We start from the raw sequence: 24,305 nt of genomic DNA on the forward strand, positions 1-24,305 counted from the left end.
ACGATGATTCCAGCAAGGCCTTTGACTAAGGTTGGTACCTAAACGCTTTATATAACTTGAGCCCCATGAATCGACGTATATAGCTAGGTGAAGCTCGGTCATATGGCTACGGGGAATAGGGAAACTCAGGGGAATGGGTTGGGGAGCTTCTCTTTGGTATGAGAAAGCTTTCTTGATGGTTGGTATACTCTGAGGATGCTCCGATGTAGAGATTGATTTCGGGGTGCTTCGACTAGTCTAAAGGTGGAAGAAGGCTTAGGGCTTGCTCCGGTAAGAGAATGTTTGAGGATGAGCTTAGGGATGTTGTGGTGATCTTCTTCAATCTTTAGTTTTTATGGAGCTTGATGTGGAGGAATGGTGAGGAATCCCTTCTCTCTCGAGTAGGGATAGAATAAACGAGAGAGTAAAAGGTGGTCGATGGGATCTTAAATGACTGCTTTGAGTCCTGACGGTCAGATCATGGGGAGGCCCAATCAGACCGCGGGCTGACCCATGTACTGAAAGTTCTCTCTTTTTCCATTTCTACCAATTTTTCTCCCTATCATTTCTAAATAATTTTGGGTTATCTAACTACCTTCGAACAATTCCTATCTATAACATAGGTGGAGAAAACGAGTCATTTAATGACGCAACCTTTAAAAAAAAAATTGGAACACATAAAACAAAATCAACTGTATGAATTATGATGTTATTATGCATATACATGCTTCATGACTAGATTATAATTTTTGAGGTGCGATAAATCTCACACTCCACTGAAAAGAATCTCGATCCGAGATTAAAACCTCATAAGAGAGGGTGGTGGGTAAACATCGCTTAAGACTAAGGCCCAATTGCAAAGGGCCTAAGGATTTGTTCATTTACGTTATGTGGCTAGTTCGTCAGTCCTCTAAAAAAATTACAAATTCTAAGAAAATTTAGTTTCTTGATACACAAACAAAAAGTCTCTTCATTTTAAAAAAACAAAAAGTCTCTTCGTATGTGCGCTAGATTACTAAATATCTTCCCCTTTTATGGTTAGGATGAAACTAACTTGCGTAAGCGTGTGATTTGCACGTAAACCATACTGTTTTAGTCGTCGTCATTTTCCTATATAGCAAGTAGCAAGCGCTAGGATTTTCAAAAACTAGAAACCAAAATAACCTTGGGAAAAAACAAACCGAATCTAAATAAACGATATATTTCAGTTCGTTTCTTCAGTTTTTTTATTTTAAACCAAAATTTTCACATAGCTTAATAGGCACGTATAACACATCATTGCAATATAAATATAACCATAAAAGCATACAACATGAAAAAATCACAAAAACTACAACATAATAATTCAAATAGTCTTAGACTAGGCTAAGCAGGAGGTGCGTGAGTAGCTTGGGCATCAGGGCCTTAGATGGTTTGGGCTAGGATTCGTGCATCTCAGAAGTTGACGAATAGAGATCTATATATATTTTGGTTTATAGGTTTGTTCGGTTTTGGAGTCGAAAAATCATAATTAAACTGGTTAAACAAATAGCATGAATTTGAAAACCGAACACAGCGTAAAAACGGTTATTTCGGTTCGGTTTCGATTTCTATGTTTGGTTTTCGGATTTTTTCCCCCCCACCCTTAGCAAGCGCGTGTACGTGCTTTGAAATAGTACGTGCATGCACACACAAATGATAAACGTTTCATCCACGTCTGGTCACGAGCACACATACATCTGCACACTCGGGTGGCGGCGTGTGCTTGTGTATGTACCAGTTAACCACCTGTTCAATGAACCTTCACGAATTCGCTGTGAGATGTGTGCAACCTCCAGAGTTTCAGACGTGCACGTACAGAACTGTACGTGACGGACGTACAGTTTAGTTGATCACATCAACCTACTTACCTACGGCACACCCTTGACCAAACCACTCGATCGCGATCGATCGATCGATCGACCCGTCCGCGCGCGCTGCACTGATGGTTGATGAAGGCATCAAGTCCAACCGCACGATCACACACGCGCCGACCCGTACGTGCAAGTGTGCGACGCCCGTGTTCACCTCCCGCTGCTCGCGCTGCTGCTGCTGCCGCGGTCGTGACGTCCGTCCTCGGGACGTCGTTGCTTCTCCGCCGCCGGCCGGCGGCCCAGCAGCAGCCCGGACGCGACGGCCGGCGCGTCCCCGTCGCTGCTCTGGAGTATGTGCGCGTACTGCCGGAGGTTAGGGAACTCCCCTGTGGCGGCGGAGGCTACGGTCGGCGGCGCCGACGACGATGACGCGGTGGCTTGGGGTGAGGTCGTCGGGAAGTTGAGCTTGGCCTTGGCGCCCTTGAGCCGGCGCGCGGCGTCGTCGTAGGCGCGGGCGGCCTCCTCGGGCGTGCCGAACGTGCCCAGCCACACGCGCGCCGCCTTCGCCGGGTCGCGTATCTCGGCCGCCCACTTGCCCCACGGCCGCCGCCTCACGCCCCTGTACTGCGCCCGCGCCTCCTCCCCTCCGCCACCTCCATCATGCCCCCCTGAACGCGCATGTCACGGCCGGTGACAACAGCGATCTCAGAAACGTGACGTGCAACGTGCAACGAAACACCGTAAGTGCGTGCGCGTGCAAAGAGGGGCCCCGTACCTTGCCGCGGCGCCGGCAGCGGGGCCGCCAACTCGTCCCCGCGCGGCGGCTCGGTGGAGCAGACGACGTGCGTGAGCGCCGCCGCGACGACGGCGACCTCGTACTCGCCCCGGGCCGCGGAGTAGCGGTGGCCGAGGAAACCGCCACCTCGTCGTTGCTCCTCCTCCTCCATACGTTCGTCACCGCGCCTGCTTGGATGAGCCACAGTGATTGGTCGTTGCCTCCCTCGCCACCTCAAATCCCATATGCTTCGCAAGTAATCTTCGTTCGGTAACCAGGCACGTAGAAAGAGATACTAAGATAACGATGTGAATCGCGGAGTGCTAACCCCTTGTTATATAGGCAAGCTTCTCTCTGCTCACGATGACGCTAACAACTAATTAGGTGAACAGAGAATTATTCCCCCTGTCCAAGAATACAAGGCAAATTTTATAACGAGAATGATTCCCTTCGTATGTCCGGGTGTTGACGATTTGTTCGGATGTTGTAATCACGGCTGATCACAGAACCAACGGCGCTGACTATACTTTATCAAATTAATTTACATCTCACGTCCGAACTCAACTCAATGAAGAAGAAAAAATAGACACTACGTGGACGATGCTCCTCCCTCGTAGTCATCTCCCTCGACTGACCAAACTCACCAATTCGTCGCCTCTCTCGCCCTCTCCTGCGTGGAGTTTGATCCCATGCAGAGAAGCTTGATCCCATGAGGATGAGTATGGATCCCAACAGTAGGGCCTCCATTTTGGTTGCAAGGAGCTCAATCTCATTAGTGGAGCATCCATTTAGTCATATGTTAAAGAGCTCGATCCAATTTAGAAGAGCTTGAATCCTAGCGGTAGGACACCGATTTTGGTGGCAATGAGTTCGATCCTGATGGTAGGGCATCGATTCGAGTGGCGAGGAGATCAATCCTAGGGTAGGGCTTTGATTTGCACTACGAGGAGCCCGGTACTAGCTAGAAGACGCATTTGTGGGTGGCAGAGCTTTGATTTAGGTGGTGACTAGTTCATTCCTCGCAGAATGGCTTTGTGAGATGCTTATTATAATAGGGCTTCATCGGCTCTGATGGGATCTTCGATTGCAATCTCCAAAAAGCTCGATGCTATAGTCATTGTGCACAACATCTACGCCACAGGTAGTCACGTTGCAAATAGTTTTTTGATATGTTGTAATTGGTGTTTTGATTTGATGCAACGGTGAAGAATGTGGCTGATGACGATATTCTCTTTCTTTTGTCCTCTCCTTTTCTTCTGTTACAATTCTAGCACCCTCCTATAGATATGACTTATTACAGATGTTTCACCTTCTTTTTTTGATATATTACAATTATGGTTTCTCAATGTTGTCACCTATATTTTTCTATATTGCATTATCCTATATTTGTTTCTTGAGATTTTTAAATAATACATTTTAATATGTTGCACTAGTATTACCTTTCTGTTGCATTGGATATTTCTGAATACTACATTGGGTACTTTTCGTTTATTGTATTTTTATTTTGGTTCTGGCACTTGTTCCACTAATCCTTTCGATTTGTTGTAGTGGTTATTTGTCTCTGTTATGGTTAAAATTTGTTGCAAATGTGAAAGCAACATTCCGTATTTTAGACCATGTAGATATGTAATTCTGGTGGTGTTGCAACTATACGTTTGGCTTGTTATATAGGAGTAATTTTCTAGTTGCAACACGAGTACTTAGATGTTGCCTAATTGGTAATTGTTTTAGTACATTTTGGATGTTGCAAATTGTATTTTTATACTGTTGCACATGTGTAGCTAAATTGTTTCATGAGTTAATATCAAATGGTATGATGGAGAGCATTGGATTTCTATGTTGCAGATCAATTTCTCTTGTTGTGCTCGTTGAATGTGTTGGTGAATTTGATTTTTCTCTTATTTTTTGTTGTTGCATGGTGTAAGAAGTAAAACTCGATAATTTTTATGCAACAATTAATGGTATTGGAGGGTAGGGGAGTAGATGGATGATTTAGTGGTTGAAAATCTATATTTTGTATATTAGTAGTGACACATATTTTTTTATATTTTTTCGTCAATATAGTAGAAGTCAAGTTCCTCGAAGATTTTTATCATCGTAACTCGAGAGTGAGCGCCCAGTGGATGACGAGGGAGTGCGAGATGTTACGGTGGGAGTTTTTCGAGTTAAATCGTACGGCAATGGGATAACCAATCTATCATAATCCTATAGTATTAAGTGTCTGGGGCTAGCACCTGCATCAAATGTCTAGCAGCGTAGATTTTATAATGGTCCGATCTTTAAAATTAGACTTGGATCATTGTTTACTCATAAGATATCGTTTATATTTAGAAGACCGATATAGTATAAAAGTACTTTGAAATATAAGTCTAGTTAAATATTTTTTATACACTAAATATATTTATAATTAACTAATTACTGATAAAAACGTATAAAAGTTTGACTTTGTTAAAATAAAACACATCTTGTATTTTTTATTTTTAAACGAGGGAGAACTAGCTAGCTAGCAAGGACACAGGGCAGCTGATAACTGATCGCGAGGTACATCCTTACGTAGAAGCATGACCAACACATGAGAAATTATGGCCTTGAATAGCTTGTTGATGTGAACCTGAAAAGATATCGACGCAACAATTCAAATTCACTAGCAGAGAATCGAATCCAACCGCGAAAAAACTAGTTACAAGTGGGAAATAGACAAAGTCGGACAGGAAGTTTCGGTGCAATTCCTCTCAGCGAAGTCAAGGACTCGACTTCTAGATTGGACGTTCACACGACGTCAAGGTATTTAAACGAACAAATATCTCGGAATATGTAAGTACTAGTGGATTCTTAAGTGATAATACGATCCTCTGCTCAATGCCTATGTCAGTGTAGGGTCATCTCCGCGTACGTCAAAAGGTTATAAAAATTCGGTAAGTATTTTTAGTCTCAGATTCTAACTAATCATCGGATAGTTTAGCTTGTGGTAGTAGTCATGATGGCAGGTAGGAGGCAGACAATCCAAAATTAGACAATATACGCGACCGTATTTACCGAAATAGACAACATGTTAGCGTATTTATAATTTTAGCATCCGTATTCGGCACACCGTGTGTCGAATATGGCACTGTAGCTCATATTCGGCACACGGTGTGCCGAAAATGACACTGTAGCACAATTTTCGTCACACCGTGTGCCGAAAATGGACTGTAGCACAGTGTTTCGGCACACGGTGTGCCGAAAATGGACTGTAGCACCGTATTTCGGCACACCGTGTGCCGAAATACGGTGCTACAGTCCATTTTCGGCACACCACACTCCGAAAATGAACAGTACCGCGCGTGAACAGTAACAGCAGTGCGTTTGAATTTCGCTTTTCCTCTTTTCCAAAACGGTGGTCTTCTGTTACTCCAAAAATGTTAAAACTTTTTTTACATATTTCATAATCCATGTGCAACCCATTTTAGTTGGATTCACCGAAAAATCCTTTGTATATTTAAAACTAAAATTCTTCAAAAAAACACTACTTTTATAACTTGTAATAATTTTTAGTGTCTCAAATAAATTCCCAAAAATTTAGAAAAATTCACTAATATTCTTATTATGTGATGGACTAATTTCTAAAATTATTTTTAGCCCTATTTTATATGATGAAAAAGTGAGTTCTTTTGTAATGCTTCATTTATATGTATTTTTATCATTTCATGTAAATGAAGCATTACAAAGTAACTCATTTTTTCATCATATAAACTAGAGCTGAAAATAATTTTAGAAATTAGTTCATCACATAATAAGAATATTAGTGAATTTTTCTAGATTTTTGGGAGTTTATTTGAGACACTAAAAATTATTACAATTTATAAAAGTAGTCTTTTTTGAATAATTTTAGTTTTAAATATACAAAGGATTTTTCAGTGAATCCAACTAAAATGGGTTGCACATGGATTATGAAATATGTAAAAAAAGTTTTAACATTTTTGGAGTAACAGAAGACCACCGTTTTGGAAAAGAGGAAAAGCGAAATTCAAACGCACTGCTGTTACTGTTCACGCGCGGTACTGTTCATTTTCGGAGTGTGGTGTGCCGAAAATGGACTGTAGCACCGTATTTCGGCACACGGTGTGCCGAAATACGGTGCTACAGTCCATTTTCGGCACACCGTGTGCCGAAATACTGTGCTACAGTCCATTTTCGGCACACGGTGTGCCGAAAATTATGCTACAGTGTCATTTTCGGCACACCGTGTGCCGAATATGAGCTACAGTGCCATATTCGACACACGGTGTGCCGAATACGGATGCTAAAATTGTAAATACGCTAACATGTTGTCTATTTCGGTAAATACGGTCACGTATATTGTCTAATTTTGGATTTTTGCCTGATGTAACAGCCCGCTTAGGCGCTTCCAGCAGTCCAGTGTGTTCTCATGATTAATCTGAATGTACTATGTTTAGAGTGTGAATATTTATAAGTTAACTTAAATCTATTTAGATTATTAAGTGGTACTAAATCTATCACACTAAAATATTTGAGTCACACGGCTCGAAACTAGAAACATTAATAAATTAGTGTATTACACTATCACTTCTTTATGACTGACACCCTCGATAACTTACCGCATATACGGTAGACAAACACATATGATCTTGAGTTAGCTCTAAATAACACTTGTTACACTCCGTTTTCAAAATTTGCCTACAGTCTAACTCACTCGTGGGACAGGTCTGCATATACATAACATCTCTCTTACATTTTCATATTCATTTCATATAAAAAGATTAGCACTGAGGTATTATATTTGAAGTGTGAAGACTTATAAGCTATTATCAACCTATTTAAACTATTAATATGGTACTAAATTCATCGTATCAAAACATTTATGCCACACGAGCCGAAACCAAAAATTTTAATAGACTAGGGTATTACAGCTAATCCTTCAGACTAGCAGTGCAGAAACATGATAACGATTCATGTTGATTGCACAATTTCATGGGCTCACGGCTGCAATTTAGCATCTGTTCAGGCAAATCAGAAGATGGTGTACCGTGAAGGTGGCAGCGTGGTGGTCGTCTTTGCGCCAGGGGGGGGGGGGGGCAACTGCACCAGGATGCATTTGAGATGGACCATCTTACCTCTCAGGTGAATGGCATCGACATTAGCGACCCAGTGGCGGGCGGAACTACAGCCGATTTTGCTGGCCGCATCTTCTTTGACCTCCCACCTCCAATCCTGCCTGCACCAGTGCCACCTACTTTGGCCCCGAGCACCTCTGCCACATCTACTGAGCAGAAGTCCACTCTTTGTCGGAGCAACAAACAAGCTGTCAACCCCTCATTTGTGCCAGTTGCGAAGCGCGTAACACACCGTCTCATCTGCCAACTCGACTTGGTGGGAGCAGAAGAACCGATCGGTGACGAGGCCATGAAGGCGTTCACTGACTCCTTCAAGAAGCCTCTCGCACGCAAGACTGTCACTGCAACCAGGGCGGTGACCCATCTGGCTAGTCGCCCGATCATGGCAGCATCAGTAGCTCTGGCCATAGATGGGGAAGCAGCAGAAATCGAGGCGATCTGATCATCAGACCATCATATGCTCATCAATGTGCCAGTAGTTCATCTAGTTTCCAATGTTATTCAGATTAGCTCCTACAACACTAGACCTTCAGTCTAGCAAGTTAGGTTTCCTTCCTAGTGTTGGTTCAGTGGAAGCTCCCAGCAAGGGCTCTGTTTTGGGGGACATGGCGGTTTGCCCTTCAACCTGGCTATGTGTTTGGTGGTGTAACCAATCTCGGCATAATGTAGTTTTCAGTTGCTGGAATCTGCTATTGTGTTTCACTATCTCTCAATGAGTGAAGGCTTGTCCATCTTGGATTGGAATGTAGGTGGGCTCAACGCCGCAGCTCGTCGTGAAGTAGTGCTGGAGCTCATACAAGCCTGCAAACAAAATTTTGTGTGCTTGCAAGAAACAAAACTTGAAGAGATTGACCGCTAGCTGGGAGTAGAAATTTTGGGTGAAAGGCCGGCCAATTTTGCTTACCTGCCAGCTGATGGAACCCGCAGTGGAATTCTTCTTGCTTGGGATGCTGACTACATCTCGGCAGTGGACTTGGTGTTAAAAGAATTCTCACTACCCATGAGAATTACGCTGCGCCTCATCAACTTTTCTTTCCTCCTCACCATAGTATATGGTTCGTTGGAGGATGGGGACAAGCACAGATTCATGGATGAGCTGATATCCAATGTGCCTCCGGTTGGAACGCCATGGCTTTTCTAGGGCGACTACAATCTAATATATGAGGCAAAAGATATAAACAACATGAATCTAAATCATCGTCTGATGGGCACCTTCCGCCGCACTTTGGACAGATGTGAATTGATGGAAATTTCTCTCCACAACCGCAAATACACATGGAGCAATGAGCACGAAAACCCAACCTTAGTCAGATTGGATAGGATGTTTTGGAATAAGGAGTGGGATCTCACGTTCTCTACTATTTATCTGCAGGTTCTAGCCTCGTTCGCCTCTGATCATCATCCTCTCTTTCTCTGCCCACAACAGCGGCCACCCCGCCCTGCCAGCTTCAAGTTTGAGCAGTTCTGGACCCGGGTGCCAGGGTTAGTGGAGATGCTCAAAGATGCATGGAACAAGCCGGTAAATGGTCGCTCTGCTCTCAATATTTTACACCGCAAGTTACAAAACACAGTTAAAGCTTTGCGTAGTTGGAGCACTAGCCTGTTTGGTGATGCCCGTATATAGTTCTATGTGGCACAAGAGGTGATCTTGCGGTTGGACATGGCTCAAGACGACCGTGCTCTCACTGAGGAGGAAGCACAACTCTGGAAAGACCTCAAGGTTAGGGTGCTCGGCCTAGCATCTATGGAGTGTTCTCGACAACGCCAAAGCTCAAGGTTGACTTACCTACGTGAAGGCGATGCGGGCACGAAATTTTTTCATCTCAAGGCAAATGCCTGTTGCAGAAAAAAATTTCATACCTAATTTGAAGAAAGAAGACGGCTCTTTCCTTTGGTTTCACGGGGAAAAAGAGGCTGAGATACATAGTCACTTCCATCACACCATGGGAACCAAGGTAGAACGGCGATGCACATTCCAATGTGGTGTTCTTGACCTTGGTAGGATTGATGGCAGTGACCTTGACAGAATTTTCACTGAAGAAGAAATTTGGGCGGCCATCCAACAAATGCCATCAGAAAAAGCGCCAGGCTAGATGGTTTCACGGGGACTTTCTATAAAGTTTGTTGGGAGATCATCAAAGAGGACATAGTCAATGCCTTCTCATGCATCCACAATCTACACACAGGACCGTTGCATAAGATGAATACCGCATCGGTTGCCCTCCTACCAAAGAAAGAGGTGGCTGAGACAGTAAAGGATTTTAGGCCCATTAGCCTAATCCATTCGTTCGCCAAGATTGTGTCCAAGGTGCTTGCTCTCAGGCTGTCAAAAAAAATGGAGGGTCTGATCTCCAACTCTCAAAGTGCTTTCATCAAGCGGAGGTGCCTTCAAGACAACTTTATGTATGTCGGGAATTTAACTTGCGCTTACCACCAAACGCGCACTCCTGCTCTGCTCTTCAAATTGGATATCTCGAAAGCATTCAACTCGGTTTCATGGGAATGTTTATTTGAGCTCCTTGAGCACAAAAGTTTCCCACCAAAGTGGTGTGATTGGCTCACCCTGATCTTCTCCTCTTCCTCATCATCAATTCTTTTGAATGGGATACCAAGACCTTCCATAAGCCATGAGCGTGGTTTTCGGCAAGGTTATCCACTCTTTCCGTATCTCTTCATCCTAGCAATTGATACACTACAAAGGCTGTTTGAGATGGCTATGGAGGATGGTCATCTATCTACTCTACGAGGTTGACATGCAAAGATGAGACTTTCGCTTTATGCAGATGATGCCGTAGTTTTTGTTAAGGCCGAAATGGACATGGTAGTGGAGATCATGCGACGCTTCGGAGATGCCATTGGCCTTCGAGTGAATCTAGAGAAAAGCTCTATAGCTCAATTTGGTGTCAGGCGATCAATCTTGATGAGCTTCTGCCATCCTTCATTGGCCAGCGAGTTACCTTTCTGCTGACCTATTTGGGGCTGCTGTTAACTCTTGGCCCCCTTCAACTTGTACACACGCAGCCAATACAACACCGAGCAATGGCTAGATTAGCTGGTTGGCAGTGCAAGTTACTTAACTCAGGGCTAGATTGTGCACTCAGCCCTAAGCTCCCTTCCTACTTACCTTCTCACTGTCCTAAAGCCACCAAAAAAATTTGTGAAGGACATCGACAACAGATGATTCGCTTTTCGGCCTTCGGCAGTCAGGAAGCCAACTAGTTTTGCACTTTCGTGCAGCTGAGCTGCATCATCGTCTAGATTTATTTTTTTATATTTCAAAAATAAAAAAAAATTACAAAACTAGACATCCATTTGAAAAAATTGCAAAAATAGACCACTGTCGTCCGCTGAAAGTGCGTCAGCAAGGTGTCACCCTTCCAACAGACAATAGGTTTAAAAAAGTAAAGTGTCGTCTTTCCAACGGGTGACAGGTTAAAAAATAAAAAACATTACGTTCTATTACTCTCAAAATTCAAAACACTGTCGAAATAGTCATGAAAAATTCTTTAAAAATATATATTATAGATGATACTATGATCTAGCTTTGAAAAAATTAGACAAAAATATGATTTGTACTATGAGAAACAAAAAGACAGATTGTGTACAATAAAATTTATCTTTTTGTTTCTTATTGTAAAAGTAATTGTTTGAGTTGAATTTTTTTAGAGATATATTATATCATCCACTACAACATATTTTAGATTTTTAAATGACTATTTCAATAGTGTTTTAAATTTTAAGAGTAATGGAACATAATGCTTTTTTGATTTTTTAACCTGTCGCCTGTTGGAAGGGCAACACCTTGCTATTGCCCTTCACATAAATTATTTTTATATTTTTTTTCAAACATACACCTAGTTTTACAATTTTTTGATTTTCGAAATATAAAATTTAAAAAGCTACATTGTCTAGCAGTTCACACCTTTGCCATTTCGGCCCGCCACACAAAATTATTTGAAGGTCTGAGGGGCCTTGGGTCTGTGAAAGAAAGCAGGGTGATTTGAGTCAGGTACAGAACATTATGGGCTCGACCCAGGAATAGAATATCAGGGGCATATTTGGTTTGCAGCATGTGAATATTAGGGGCAAGTTTGACTTACTTAGACTTCGTAGCTACAGTTGTAGCAACATTCCATTCCAGCCATCTAGGTCCCACGTGTCAATGGCTCAAAAAAGTGTAGCAATAGTCTTGCCAAAATGTGCGTGAAGATTTTCATCTCCTAATTTTAGTCAAGTTTGACGATTTTTTGTGGCAAATGGTGGCAACCTTAGGCTGGCTATGAGCCAAATAGCCCCTAGGTTTTCTTTTAAGATTTTTCAGATGGGGAGAGATCGGGGAAAGACATTTGAACTCCAAATAAGACCAAAATTCAACCGAATCAAACGAAAACATAGAGTGTAAGCAAGCAAAAAAAAAAAAAAAAAATCCTTCATTTTGGGGATGCCACACAATATGAGCGTGAACCATCATGATTTCACCCCTGCAGGAGCATCATCGTCTGATTATCGAAGACCTTAACGTCAATTCGATCTGCCGGCCTGGCCACTACGACATTATCTACCCAAAGGTGAAGCATTTCCAGCGGCGGGGCGAGTGGCAGATTCTTTCAATCTTCCGGGACCGGAACATTTTCTGCTTGTTGCACGCCCTCTGTCATCTCACTTTTTCAGGAAGCCTTTGCTCAGCGCTTTCCATCTCTTGTTTGGTGGCGCTTTCGACGCCCAGAATTCACTTTCAGAGGGAGGACAGTGGCTGCAGCAGAAGTTTCACTTTCAGATGCCGTTTGGTGCATCTGGGCGTGTCCAGGTAGTTCGATCGGCCTCCAAAATGTCTCCAGTTTACATGAGTTTTGGCGCGTCTGGCCGAGCTTCTTCAGGAAAATTTGGCTGCTCTGCAGTCTGCACCCAGCCACCCACCCTGTTCGTTAGTGCTCTGGCTTAGCGTACCGTCACGGTCGTTGGAAGTTGGAACCACTACGCCACTAGCATGGCAGTTTGATTCTGGTACTGACCGCGCACGGACCTGGCTTATTTCGCACGTCACTCGCGAGCACTCGACAGTTACTGTCAGAGCGGGAGGGGCAGGTTGCTGCGTCGTGTACGTGACGACGTAGCGTAGACCTCCCGTAAGCCAAGGCCTTGCCCTGCCAACACGGCGCCCGTTCGTAACGCTTGCCGGCCTAGAACGTACGCTACGCCGACGCTAAACGCCCCAGCGGTTGCAATCTCTGTATCCCAATCGTCGGTAGTCAGGGAGCAAGTTTACAAGCAACCGCACACGGAAATGCTCGACGAGACGAGCAGTGTCTGTCAACAGCGCATGGTCAGATAGACAGGAGACACGGCCTGTCCACGCCGCAGCAAGGCAACGCAAGTCAAGCGCGCGCCCCTGGTGCCAACGAGCGACGGCGACGCGAACGGCATCTGACAACCGCGTTGCCCACCCGTCACCTCGCTTCACTTCCTCCGCGTGGCCTGGCCTCGATCTCCTTTATCTTTTTGTTCTCGCTCCCGCGCATGGGCTCGCGGTCGCTCTGCTCCCGCTACCAACCAATATCCGGCGTCATGTGGTGCTAATGCTATGCGGCATGGTATATGAGAGACAATCTGTTGCCCTGAGAAAAAGGGAGTTTTTCTGGGCAAGCATGGATCCATTTGCAGAACGTTTAGATGCCATCGTGCGATCGATGCTATCATGCTTGTAGGCACCCATGTATTATATGCGAATCTTCTGATTCGTATTGAAACGTTTGTTGTTATATATATATCGGTATTTTTGTATGCCTTGAAAGCTCAGCCGGAATCAGAATACTGTACCAGCTAACTAGGTTTTTGTTGCAACAAGCTACAAAGTTGCATCATCGTCTTCATCCGTCCTCAGGCGATCAGCAAACAAGGGAAAACACCTCACCAAGACACCAACCAACCAAACAAAGCGATACAAAAGGGACGTTAGCTCCAAGCTTCCCTAGGTGGATGGCCAGAAAGAAAGTGAGCGAGGAACAGAGAGATTCCTTGGATAAAGGCAGGTGTGAGCTCGTAGACTTCAACGTTCCTCAACAACTCTCAGTACTCGCAGCAGATTAGCCGTCCCTGACGGTGCGACCTGCTTACTGTGGCTCTGGTACTGCCACTGTCTCTTACTGGCTGCTCGGAGACCTGGCCGGGCCGGGGAATACGTCAGGGGAGCCTTGTCCTTCACGCACGTCGCCGTTCCGGCCACCGCCGGTGAGCGGTGCTGCAACGGCGGCTGCCGTGACGTGAGTGAGAGACCGATGGGGACTAGAGTGCTGGGCGTGCCGGCCACCAGCAATCCAAGCAGGCATCGTGCAATAATCATTGCTGTCCAAAAAAGAAAGGTGGCGTCTTCAGAGTTGTCTGTTCAGACATGTTTGAAAACTGATTAAGCGTGTTACCTTTCGTAGGAGGCCGTGTTAGGTTTTATTGATATGAGAATATTAGGTACAGATAAATCTATAAAGGATTCATTTTGATCTTCAAGGCAGCTATACATAAAATCTAATCCTGGAGATAAAGGTACGATCATATCTTGAAGATCCTAACAAATACACATATGATATATATCTATCTATAACGAGAATTTTCTCTAACAGACTCCCTTAATCACAACATTATTAAGTTAAGATTATGTTGAAATTCTCTTAAGTCATGAGTTGATAGAGGTTTGGTAAAACCATCCGTAATCTGATCTTTGAAGCTAATGAATCGGATGTCCAGTAACTTGTTTGCCATCTTTTCTCTAATAAAATGAAAATCAGTCTCGATATATTTTGTTCTGGTATGAAATATAGGGTTGGCAGAAAGATATGTTGCACCCAAATTATCAAACCAAAGACACGGAGATGGCTTTTGAGGAACTCTAAGTTCAACTAGCAAAGACTGTATCCATATGATTTCTGCTGTAGTATTTGCTAATGCTTTATATTCTGCTTCTGTACTAGATCTAGAGACAGTAGCTTGCTTCCTAGCGCTCCAAGAAATTAGATTTGGTCCAAGAAAAATTGCAAAGCCACCTGTTGATCTCCTATCATCAACACAACATGTCCAATCTGCATTAGAAAAGGCACTTACAAGAGTAGAGGATGATCTCTTGAAAGTTAGTCCAATATCCATAGTATTTTTAACATATCTCAAGATTCTTTTTGTTATTGTCCAGTGTACTGTTGTTGACGCATGAGTAACTGACATACCTTGTTTACTGAAAAGGTGATACCGGGTCTAGTGATAGTTAAATACTGAAGAGCTCCCACTATACTTCTATACCTTGTGCTATCTTCTGAGCTGAGAGGTTGTCCTTCATATGCTGATAATTTCTTAGACAGTGACAAAAGGGCGTAGGTGCTGGTTTGCAATTTTGCATTCCAACACGTTCCAAGAGATCATAAGCATATTTTTCTTGCGACAGCAGCAGTTCATTTGGAATTTTCTTGACCTCAATTCCTAGAAATAAATGCAAGTCTCCAAGATCCTTGAGAGCAAAATTAGTACTCAAATCTTGCAATAATATTTGCAACTGTTTCATGTGATAAACCGGTAACAGTAATATCATCAACATAAATTAGAACAAATATGATAATACCTGACTTGTTGTAGATGAATAGTTATGTGTCTGATCTTGATGGTACAGAGCCAAAATCCTATAATTTAGCGCTCAGGCGAGAATATCAAACTCTTGTAGCTTGTTTTAATCTGTAGATTTGTTTGTCTAACTTACATACATATTGTGGAGCTTCTTTGTTCTCATATCCTGGTGGTTGCTTTATGTAGACCTCCTCTTCCATAATACTGTGCAAAAACGCATTCTGTACATCTAATTGTCTCAAGCTCCAACCTTTAGAGACTGCAATAGCTAAAACAAGTCGAACAGTAGCAATTTTAACAACTGGACTAAAAGTGTCCTCATAATCTATGTCATACCTCTGCTTGAACCCTTTTGCAACCAATCTGGCTTTATATCTGTCTATTATTCCATATGCCTTCTTCTTGATCTTATAGACCCATTTGCAATCTATTATATTTTTGCCTTGTTTTGGTGGGACCAAATACCAGGTTGTGTTATTCATTAATGCTTGTTATTCATCATCCATCGCATGCCGCCATATGTCATCTTTCAAAGCCTCTTATAGATGTTCAGGTTCACCTGTAGAACTAAAGTACCCATATTTTATACTACCATTAATGAAGATACGAGGTTTAATAATACCATCTTGCAATCTTGTGTGTGGTCGTTATTGAACAGTATCAGGTGGAGTAGGAGATCCTGGAGCCACCACAGAGGACACAACATAACTTGGTGTCGCTGCACCTAAGATGAAGGCAGGAGACATTGGACCAGGGCCGAAGCTAGACGAGACAGGCGATGCCACACCTGCATCGAATGGATTTGACACATCCCTAGAGGCCGGGGTGTTCTATCCCTCCTGGACAGAATCCGCCTGGGATCCAGCGCCGAGATCATTAACAGAATTAGTGCCATGCTCATCGCCATTTTGCACCAATGCATCACCGATTTGATCACCGTTTTGTACTCCATTTTCAGCATGATTTTCCTGCATGGTTGTACCAGAGACATGATAGCCAGGGTTATGATTAGTCATTTGATCAATGCATAGTTCTCCCCTGTGATCAAAACCAAGACTATGGCGCATAGTTTGCTGAAGAAGGAGAATTTCTTGGTGAAGATGAGTCCCAGCGTTTTGGTGAAGATTGTCAAAAGGAAATACCACCTCATCAAAAACTATATCCCGAGAAATATATACTTGGCCAGAGGAAGTATCTAGGCACTTAAAACCTTTGCGAAGAGAACTGTAACCAAGAAAAACACATCGCTTCGACCAGAAGGATAATTTTTGGGTATTGTAGGGTCACATGTTAGGCCAGCACACGCAGCCAAATATATGAAGAGATGTGTAGTCTGGTTTATGGTGGAGAAGGTGCTCAACTGGAGTTTGATAATTGATGACTTTAGATGGCAAAAGATTGATGAGATATGTGGCAGTTAGAAAGGCTTCATCCCAAAACTTCAAAGGCATGGATCCATTTGCAAAAAGAGCAAGGCCAACTTCAACTATATGTCTATGTTTCCTTTCGGCGGCACAATTTTGCTAATGTGCATGGGGGCATGAAACTTTATGCGCAATTTCTATCCTTTGAAAGAAAGAATTCAACTTTTCATACTCACCAGCCCAATCAGTTTGCATGGTGAGAATCTTTTTGTTAAATTTTCGTTCAACAAGATTCTGGAAATTATGGAAAACTTGAAACACATAAGATTTCTTCTTGAGTAAATAGATCCATGTAAATTTTCTATAGTCATCAATAAAACTTACATAGTATTTGTGTCTACAAACAGAGTCAGGAGCTGGTCCCCATACATCCAAAAAGACAATCTCAAGAGGACTTGCAGACACACTGGTGGATCTAGGATAGAGAAGTTGATGATTTTTTGCCTTTTGACATGAATCACAAATAGACTCTTCTCTAAACTAACTTGAGCAGGGAAGCTCATTATTCTAAGGACTAGATCAACAATTGAAAAAGATGAATGACCTAGACGACTGTGCCATTGTGTAGAGGATCGCTTAGTGGTACCGAAGACTTGCTTATTGTGATCTGGACTTGATGATGAATGAATATGATAAATAACCTCATTCACACTTCCCTCTAAGAATTGTTTTCTTCATGGCTTGGTCCTTGATCAAGAAAAAGTTCAGATGAAATTCAAGAAAATCACCATTGTCAGTGGCTAAACGATGAACGGAAACAAGATTCTTGTGTGCACTTGGAACATGCAAAACATTGTTAAGATGCAAATCACGAGTAGGGGTATGAACTAATGCACGACCAACATAACTAATTTTCATACCTGAACCACTGACAGGTGCACTTGATCATGGTCGTGATACTTGTCATGGACAGTTAGCTTCTCAAGCTCTCCTATGATGTGATCGATGGCACCAGTATCAGTATACCAACTTGTATCGACACCATATGATGTAACAGTAACATCCACAACTCTTTCTTCTGGTTGGAAGTCAGCATCAAACTGGTTCCAGCAGTTGGCTGCTGAGTGACCGAGCTTATGACATATTTGGCATTTGGGTCTTCCAGTTCTGGACCATTGGCCTCCCTGTTTGGGAGCACCACCGTTGGTGCGCCCTCCTCGGCTATTTCCATGACCACCGTCGCAACTGACATGGCCTCCACGTCCTCGCGAATTAGATCCACTGCCACACCCACGTGAGGTAGCATTAGCGGAGGACTGAAGCTGATTTCCAGTGCCTTGTAGCATCTCCATACGAGTGTCAAAGCTCAACATTTGTACATACAGATCACTTAATGAAACTGGATCTGACCTCGCAACAATGAATTGAACCAAGGGGTTATACTCCATGTCGAGAACTGATAGGATATAGGACACCATCTCCTTTTCGTCCAAGATCTTTCCTGTGGCAGAAAGTTCATCTCCATAGGCCTTTATCTTGGAGAAGTATTGCGCCGTCATCATGGTGCCCTTCTGAGTGGTGGCGAGAGCTAGCCTGAGGTTGGTCACCCTTGCATGGGATTGAGAGGCGAACATCGCTTGGATCGCGGACCAAACTTTGGTCGCTGTGTCCATGGATTTGTGTCAGTACTTCCTTTGAAAAGGAGTTTAGTAGGTATGCCAGCACCTGCTGTTCTTGAGCAATCCATGCCGCATAAGCTGGACTGGGTACATCCTCGGTCTTCTTATCGGTGTTGGTGACGGTGATGGTCTTTGGCGGCATAGCGATAGAGCCATCTAGGTAGCCCATCAACTGAGCTCCACGAAGGACAGGAAGAACCTACGCCTTCTAGAGAAGAAAGTTGTCTCTCGTGAGTTTCTCGAAGATGAGAGGACCTATAGGGGAGGCCATGATGCGCGTTTGCCCGATCTTCTGAAAGGTAGTATGATAAGTCGATTGGTGGAGTTTCGACGTTGATGATCTAAAGGCTCCGAACAGAACAGATCGAGAACTCTCGCAACCACTACACAACTACACCACTACTCCGTAGTTATCAACCGTGTCAAGACGCGGTTGATCTCGTCAAGAAGGCTTTTCCTGCAAGCAAATCGAAAACACAAGCAAGAACAAGTAGATGCAATCTGAATATTGCTAATTACCAATGAAATACTCGAGTTTGGGGTTCAACAAATCGATAAACGGTGAAACTGTCTAAAACAGAATAATCTAAGCTAAACCTGAGTCTAAACTATGATGGATACCGTATATTTATAAGGGGACATGAGGGGGTCAACCTAGGGTTGTGTAGCCGTGGAAAGAGACATGCACAACCTAGACTCCAACCTCGACACGATTATAAAACCAGATAGGGTTCAGAACGGTGATGCAACATCTTATTCCTTCGACTCTGACTAAACTATAAGAAATATTTGGTCGAGCATAGATCCATTGGAAATGGCTCGATATAAGCTTTCCAGCAAATCCAAGAACGCCTAAAACGGACTTCGTATGAGAGAGTTATATCCGTTTTACTGAAGTGCTGTCTTGAGACTCGACCATGACCACGACTTTGACCAGAGCTCAGCCTCGAGTCCGAGTAGACTTGGCCTTCGAGGGGTGACGTCCAAGTAAGGTTGTAGTGATTTTCTCACGTTTCTAAGTAACAAAATATTACAATAATTTAGTAGTAATCTATCCAAGAAAACATGAACAACGAGAAACGATTTCACCTGGTAATCTATTTGTCGTGCACGTGCTCTTGTAATTGGATTTTGTATGATTTGAAGATTATTAGCGGTATTGATCGTATCCGAATGAGCCATAAACTCATCACGCCATGGATTAGATGTGTTTAGAAGAGGTGGCTCTAATGACCATACAAATTGATTAAGCTTGTTACCTCGCGTAGGAGGCCGCGTTAGGATTTATTGATACAAGAATATCAGGTACAGATAGATCTCCAAGTTTGAACGATTCATCTTGATCTCTAAGGCAGCTATAAATATAATCTAATCATGGAGATAAAGGTGCGATCATATCTTGGAGATCCTAACAAAGACACACAAGATACATATCTATATGTAACGAGAATTTCCTCTAACAATGCTTTGTTGTCCCCTGTTCACGTGTTTCACAACTCACTGAGGCTGAAACGGGAATTGTAAAGCTTAGCGTCAGCATGGGTTAGAGTGGGTTACATAGAACTAGAAGCCATTCTTTGCTAAGACCTCCGAGACATTGTCAATAAAACAACAAAAGATGGAGAAAAAAAATACAAATGACCTATCTCGAGCCAGTGATTATATTGAGTTGGACTATATGCCTGTAAAATTAACGAAGCTTTAAAATACTGCATACCAGAATTACTAACTCCCACTTCACTTGAAGTAGCTTTGTGTATAGCTTCCAATTTGTCAATTTTAACCACGACATTTACACAGAGGTTTGCGTTGATTAGGAGGTGAGCAGACCACCGGAGGGGAAGAGCAGACCCTCAGGATTGGGCGTCAACCCCACTCAAAACTAGGAGGGAAGCCTGAGCACAATGATGTCCCATTCGTTACTGTTGCTCCCTTGTCTGTCATTTTGTTCATCCGCATCTCCTACCTAGGATTGGTGCATGCCGGTCTCAGACCATCTGCCGGTCCGAATTGTTAGGATGTGTTCAGTGGGACCGTTGTGTCGAAGATTTTAGTGGTGTGAACCTCATCTTGGCCTTGGTCAGCGTCGGCGCCGGCCGTTGAACAGTGCTCGCTCACCATGGAATTACTGAATGATAGGTAAGGCGGTTGCACCATCTTGCCTTACTGGAAGATTCGCCGCTGGATGTGTTTAAGTATCGATCTTCAGCACATTAGCTGAAATGCACACAATAGGTTATGGAGATCTTTGGTGAGTGTCTCTAATCATATGGGAGGTTTTTCTAATCATGGGAAAATCACATCTTCACTAATTGTTTGAAAGACCACATAATTTTTGCTCTATAAAGTCATGAATGTTTTTTTATCTAAAAAGTCATATGTACTATGAGTGGTAATTTTAGATGGTGAGGCTATATTGTTTGAATGCAGACTGGTACCGGATAAATGCGCTGGTCGTGTGCAAATAAGATAATCAGTTGATGAACAATCATTATCGGTTGTCTAAAGCAGTGCAATTTATTAGTTTATAAGTGGATGGATGCATTGAGACCAAGCTAAAATGGGACTTTTTCTAGAAACTGTAAATTAAGGTAGGACAACGGCAGACACGAGCTTATGAAAAAGAACGACAAGCCATGGTTAGCCGAGCAAATTATTGAAAGAGCCTATGTGTCCAGTTTTATCATATTTTGTGCCAAGTTTTTGTAATAGTTCCTTCACTAATTGTCTTTCTTCGTTCAACCTTGCAGCTGATAGCCAGTGGCATGCTCATACACTGCTGTAGGAGCGTATATCGAACACTTTAAAGGCCTGATTCGATGTCATATTTTTTCAAAAATTATGGTATTAAGAAACTACAATTTTAGAAACCAGATCTGCAATGCCATGGTTGGGAAAAAAAGATGTCTCATGTGAAGCTTCTAAAAGTCCAATTTTTTATACAGTTTTAGCAATTCTACGATTTTGAAAACTATAATATTTATTACATTCAAACACCTCGTAGTTTTTCAAAAATCAAAGTATTTTGTAAAAATGCAGTAAGTTTTTAAAAACTCCAATAATACTTTGTATTCAAATAGGTCTAGTCTATTTTTTTTTTCAGAACAAGCCAGGAGCTCTACCGAATCAATTAAGAGTAGAGAAAAAAAGGTTCTACAACGCTCACCAGAGTCCTAGACAGAGTCAAGGTGTCAATTAGGAATCGAGAAAATATTTACTTAAAAGGATAAAGCAACCACAAGTGTATACTTATTTCATTTCTTGCGGCATCAGTGGCGTAGCAAATTTGAGGGGGTTGGTGGGCCCAGAGGAGCGGCATCCAATAAAGCCAAGACGCAGAGGCGGCATCCGCGGGCCCACTCATGAGCGTCTCCGAACTGCTGTCTGATTTCTTTTTCTTCTTCTTCACCGAGGTTCTTTTCATACATTACGTGGTGTTTAGTCCTGGAACCAGAGGAATTTTAATCAAAACCTGCACCTGTTGGTGCCATGATTACTGTCGCGTCTCACGATCGCCGCTGCTGATGTCACCTCCGGTGAGGTTACCCGTTCCGGCAGTTCTGCTCCACTCTTGTTCTGGACTTCTAGTATTGTCGGCTAGCAGGAGCGGACCTAGTAGATGGACATGGTGTACAAATGTACACATAATATTTTTTAAAAAGAACATCACAATTAATTTGTATATAATACATAAATATACTTGCAACTAGGTAAGATCATGTATATCAATAACATATATTATCCAGCCAAGATTTCAAGCGCTCTCATAGGTCTGGGTACTGTAGCTACTGTATTAATGCCGCCACATATGTGTATGTATAGATATATGTATACATATATATATATGAATACGTATATGTATATATATGTATATACATACACGTATATTTACACATATGATATAATTTTATTTTTTGGGAAATTTCAAAAAATATCGAAAGAAATATTAGTTATATTGATAAATCGACTGAAATAATCTAAAATGCAAAGAAAAATATATGGATCCTATGTATGTATATATGTATATATGTACATATACATGTATGTATGTATATATTTATATGTATATTTACATGTATAATATAATTTTTTGAAAATTCTAAAAAATAGCGAAATGTATAATAGTTATATTGATAAATCAGTTGAAATAATCTAAAATGCACGGAAAAATATCTAAAACTCAAAAAAATATATGAAATAAATTTTAATAGGTTCGTATTACTGTTGTCTACCTATTAAAATTATGTGCATGTATAAAAATAATATTGTTTTCCCCATATTTAAATGAATGTCTTAAACAAATTCATAAATAAATATTGAGATGCCAAAAATAGTGAACATAATTTTTTTAGACTTCTTTTGTCATATTTTGTAAAAAAAAAATGGACGCGGCGTAGACGCGCTAATCCGCCTAGTTTAGCATAAACTCGCTAAATAGCCTAACACATCCTAAGACCATCTCCAACCATATTCCATTCATTTCATTTCCTTCCTAATTCATTTATTTTCTCTCATCTCCAACATCTTCCTTTCGAGGGGAATCACGAAGGAAAATGAGAGAGAATTTCATCCTGAAAAGAATGATCTTGGGAATCCCTTCGTGACGAGAATCGTGAAGGAAAATCGCTGGAGCGCTGAAGATAACGAAAATCTCTATACAACGGAATTTTTGTCTCTGAAGGAAAGCCCTTGAGGTAGCCTAACCAAGCCATACTCTCCTCTCACCCTTCCCATGTTGGGTCAACATGCTCTCTATCGTTGGCTATTGGCCTAAGTACATGCCTATGCACGCACGGATCCACGATGTCGACATCTTCGACGCTCCAAGCGAGTGAACATAAGGATCAAAATGTTCTCATATGATATTACGAGGGTCTTAATTATTTCAAGATTGAAATCATGATACGGTAACGATGCAGGAACAACTTGCTGGTTTTTTTATGTCATGAATTTTTAAGAAATAGTTATTTTAGGACAAAACAAAAAGATGGAATGTTCTGTACACCCATTCTTATGATGCTACTACCACCGCTGTTGTGCGCAATCTATTTCGACCCTATCACAAAATCAGCCTGGGTATTGAGACAGATAATAGCTGTTTCTCCTCCATTTGATGATTGGTGTTGGCAACTTGTGCCTCGATATGCAAAGTTCATACACTCGTGTCGAATTTATCATCAGTTCAATTATGTAATTTTTAGTAAGATTATGTCAAATTAGATAGAGAGTACTGGCCTCACTAGCCTTGAGCTGTGTGTTAAATCATTTTCCTCAGCAGCCTACATTCTAAGACCAACAACACATTCCACAACCCAACAGCCTATCAATCCAGCAATATATAATCTAACCCTAATTTTCTCTTTCTTCAGTATTTCATTAGAGGTAGTATGCAAGGATTAAGTATCATACTATACGAAAAATTGCTCGGGATATTATGACAATTCCTATAACCACAATAGCCTCTGAATCAGTATTTACTACTAGTGAGAGGATAATCAGTCCATATCGTAGTAGGCTTACACCAAAAAATGGTAAAAATACTTATGTGTATGCAAGCTTATTCTTGTACCGACATGCTAGGTAAATAGTTCAGTCCTTTTTTTCCCCTTTCAAATATGAAAGTGCTAACTTCTGCACACTCTATGCTATTAGGGTTTGAATTGAGCACTAACTTATTTGGAGGATGAAGAAGATATGGTATTATGCTACTATCAATCAATTATCATTGTAAATTTCTAATGTTTACTACTTGCTTATGGTATTTTGATGTTTCGGGAGGACCCGAATTGACAATAATTGATTGAATGGTTGATGCTGCATGGGAGCTGCTGAGCTGGATGCTTGGAGGAGCATTTGTTTCTTAATGTTTATGCTTTTCATATTTGTTTCTGTACTGTGTGTGGTACTGTTGTGCTGTGGCTTGTCTATTGCTTGCAAGTTCTGGAGTATGGAGTATGAAC

The 24,305-nt window shown here is 42.0% G+C and overlaps 1 protein-coding gene and 1 non-coding gene across 2 annotated transcripts; both read right to left on the reverse strand.

The window, feature by feature from the left end:
* Positions 1 to 1,398: 1,398 nt before the first annotated feature.
* Positions 1,399 to 2,880, reverse strand: LOC133902018 (ethylene-responsive transcription factor ERF114-like). The gene is made up of 2 exons (XM_062343589.1): positions 2,587 to 2,880; positions 1,399 to 2,479 (listed from the first exon to the last, which is right to left on the reverse strand). The coding sequence occupies exons 1-2, from the start codon at positions 2,756 to 2,758 to the stop codon at positions 2,022 to 2,024; spliced, it is 630 nt and encodes a 209-aa protein (XP_062199573.1). The 5' UTR covers positions 2,759 to 2,880; the 3' UTR covers positions 1,399 to 2,021.
* A 15,143-nt stretch (positions 2,881 to 18,023) lies between these two features.
* LOC133902595 (small nucleolar RNA Z247) lies at positions 18,024 to 18,162 on the reverse strand. The gene has a single exon (XR_009906923.1). It is a non-coding gene; the product is annotated as a small nucleolar RNA Z247 (small nucleolar RNA).
* Positions 18,163 to 24,305: the final 6,143 nt, after the last annotated feature.

Source organism: Phragmites australis, chromosome 20 (assembly GCF_958298935.1).
Source record: "Phragmites australis chromosome 20, lpPhrAust1.1, whole genome shotgun sequence".
Classification (NCBI taxonomy): Eukaryota; Viridiplantae; Streptophyta; class Magnoliopsida; order Poales; family Poaceae; genus Phragmites; species Phragmites australis.

Coding starts and splice junctions, on each gene's coding strand:
- LOC133902018 (XM_062343589.1), bottom strand. CDS start 2,758: ATGGAGGAGGAGGAGCAACGACGAGGTGGCGGTTTCCTCGGCCACCGC. Junction 2,480..2,586: donor GCTGCCGGCGCCGCGGCAAG/GTACGGGGCCCC, acceptor ATGCGCGTTCAG/GGGGGCATGATGGAGGTGGC.